The sequence below is a fragment of the Micropterus dolomieu genome, unplaced genomic scaffold, assembly GCF_021292245.1.
Source record: "Micropterus dolomieu isolate WLL.071019.BEF.003 ecotype Adirondacks unplaced genomic scaffold, ASM2129224v1 contig_11679, whole genome shotgun sequence".
Lineage (NCBI taxonomy): Eukaryota > Metazoa > Chordata > Actinopteri > Centrarchiformes > Centrarchidae > Micropterus > Micropterus dolomieu.
In genome coordinates, this window is record NW_025740665.1 from 1 (window position 1) to 2386 (window position 2386).

General features: G+C 46.9%; 1 protein-coding gene across 1 annotated transcript; it reads right to left on the reverse strand.

Moving 5' to 3' along the window:
• Positions 1 to 1079: 1079 nt before the first annotated feature.
• LOC123965891 (protein UXT-like) lies at positions 1080 to 2381 on the reverse strand (the record flags this gene model as incomplete). Its single annotated transcript, XM_046042208.1, has 3 exons — positions 1080 to 1967; positions 2108 to 2171; positions 2275 to 2381. Coding segments are annotated over 3 exons (234 nt in total), but the record flags the coding sequence as incomplete, so codon positions are not given.
• Between the last annotated feature and the right edge of the window lie 5 nt (positions 2382 to 2386).

Here is a 2386-nt window from a genome sequence, read left to right on the forward strand (position 1 = left end):
CAACACCTGTGTGGAACCAACACCTGCGTAAAACCAACATGTGTGTGGAACCAACACATGTGTGGAACCAACACGTGCATGGAACCAACACCTGTGTGAAACCAACAGCTGTGTGAAACCAACAGCTGCTTGGAACCAACAGCTCTGTGGAACAGACAGACCGTTTGTGGAACCAACACCTGTCTGAAACCAACAGCTGCGTGGAACCAACAGCTCTGTGGAAAAGACAGACCGTTTGTGGAACCAACAGCTGCGTGAAACCAACAGCTGCATGGAACCGACACCTGTGTGGAACCAACACGTGCATGGAACCAACACCTGTGTGGAACCAACACCTGCGTAAAACCAACATGTGTGTGGAACCAACACCTGCGTAAAACCTACATGTGTGAGGAACCAACACGTGTGTGGAACCAACACCTGTGTGGAACCAACACCTGCGTAAAACCTACATGTGTGTGGAACCAACACGTGTGTGGAACCAACACCTGTGTGGAACCAACATGTGAGTGGAACCAACACCTGTGTGGAACCAACACCTGCGTAAAACCTACATGTGTGTGGAACCAACACGTGTGTGGAACCAACAGCTGCTGCCAGGTGAAGGTTAGCAGGTTTGTCACATGACGGCAGGACTCGGGGAATCAGCTGCAGTTTCTCAGAGTCACGTTTTTCTTCCAGAGAACTCATCTGATAGAACACAGGAGGTTTTTCTGTGTGGGAGTTTGTTTCATCTCACAGCTTCTTCATGCCTCTGTTCAGCATCAGTTTCCACAGCAACAGGCTCCGTGTTGTTGACCGTTTTATTACAGCAGGAACACAGACGTGCGAGCGTTTATTAGCGAGCTGCTCCAACAGCATCCAGGTGTTGAACCTGCCCGCATGACGTTTCTGTCCTGTGAAAACCATGCATCTCCAAAACGTCAAGAGAAACCGTTTCCAGCTTTGTGACTACATATTTATCAGATAATCAAACGAGTAGTAGTAAGAGCGGTTTTCCAAATACACAACTTACTTACTGGGTCCTCTGTGGTTCTCAGGTCTTTGTTCAAACATAATCAGTAACAATTACGAGATTCTCTAGTTTAAGTTTTTAATATGATATAATTGGTTTAATTGTTTGACTTTCAGGATTATAAAACAACACAACTTCACACCAGCGTCCTGCTCTGCTGCTTCAACAGGTCCAAAGCTTAAACACATTAATCCAGATTTAAACCACAACATTTATAAACCAGAATCAACTGAAAATCTCTCTCAACAAACTCCATAAATCAGAGAGCGTGGAGGCAGAGCAGCCGGAGGACTTTAGAGGGAGAAACAGAAAATATTCTCTCCATAAAATCTGATCCAGTTTCACAGAAATCAGTGCATAAAGTTAGAAAGCTGTGTTTCTGTACAGCAATCAGTGAGGCCTGGCCACACCTCCGCATCGCGTTAGCGCTGCGCCAGCAACAGCCAGGATGAGAAAATAATGTCAACATTAAACATTTTTTAGTAGAAACCCTAAATAACAGTATGAACGTGAATATGAGCCTTTAACATCATCTGCTCTGGTCACTCACTTTAATTTATATGTTGGTCATTTTGTTTTACTGTGAGACCAAAGAAAACTTAAAAACATGATGATTCTCAGGGAAGCTCTGCAGCAGATATCTGTTTTTTTATTCTGGATGGACGACGTGTGATTTCCGACTCTTTGTCCTGCTGAATGTCTGTTACAGACCAGATCCTGTAGATTCACCGGGGTTCAGATGTCGCCACCTAACGAGGAGCTCAGAGAAGCTTTAATGTGCTACTCCAGAACAAACTGCAGCAGCCATGTTTTATTAAACGTCCATGTGGAACCTCGGTGCGCAGCTCTGAGCTGAACGCTCCTCTGCTCGTCCAACAGGTGGAGAAGTCTAGAAAACTTCTCTTCTTCGGCTCTCTGGGAGGTCTGTCAGGCCCTGCAGCTCCCTCAGACCCTGAGGAGGAGGAGACAGCAGCGTCAGAGTCCTGCTGAGAGCCCACAAGCCAAACCCCGGACTAACATCTGAGTCAGTCCTCCTCAAAGGACTGACTCCTAATTGATCTGCACTCTAATGAATAGCGAGCTGAAACTGACCTCCAGCACCATGCGGATGTTGGCTTTAATCTTCGATGCGTCTTTGGTGAGCTGCTCTGTGAAGCTGAAACACACAAGGTTAGCACAGTTAGCATCTCTCACTCAAAGCCAAGGACGCAGCTAGCGTCGAGCTAACACTCATCTCCGTCACGTGACGATGGACTGACGCTGTGAGCTGACTCGTCTTCTTCTCGATGAATCGCAGAGCTTCGTCGTGGGTCATCTCCACGAAGAAACCGTAACCGACCGCCACGAAGATCCTGGACGCGTCCTCGCTAA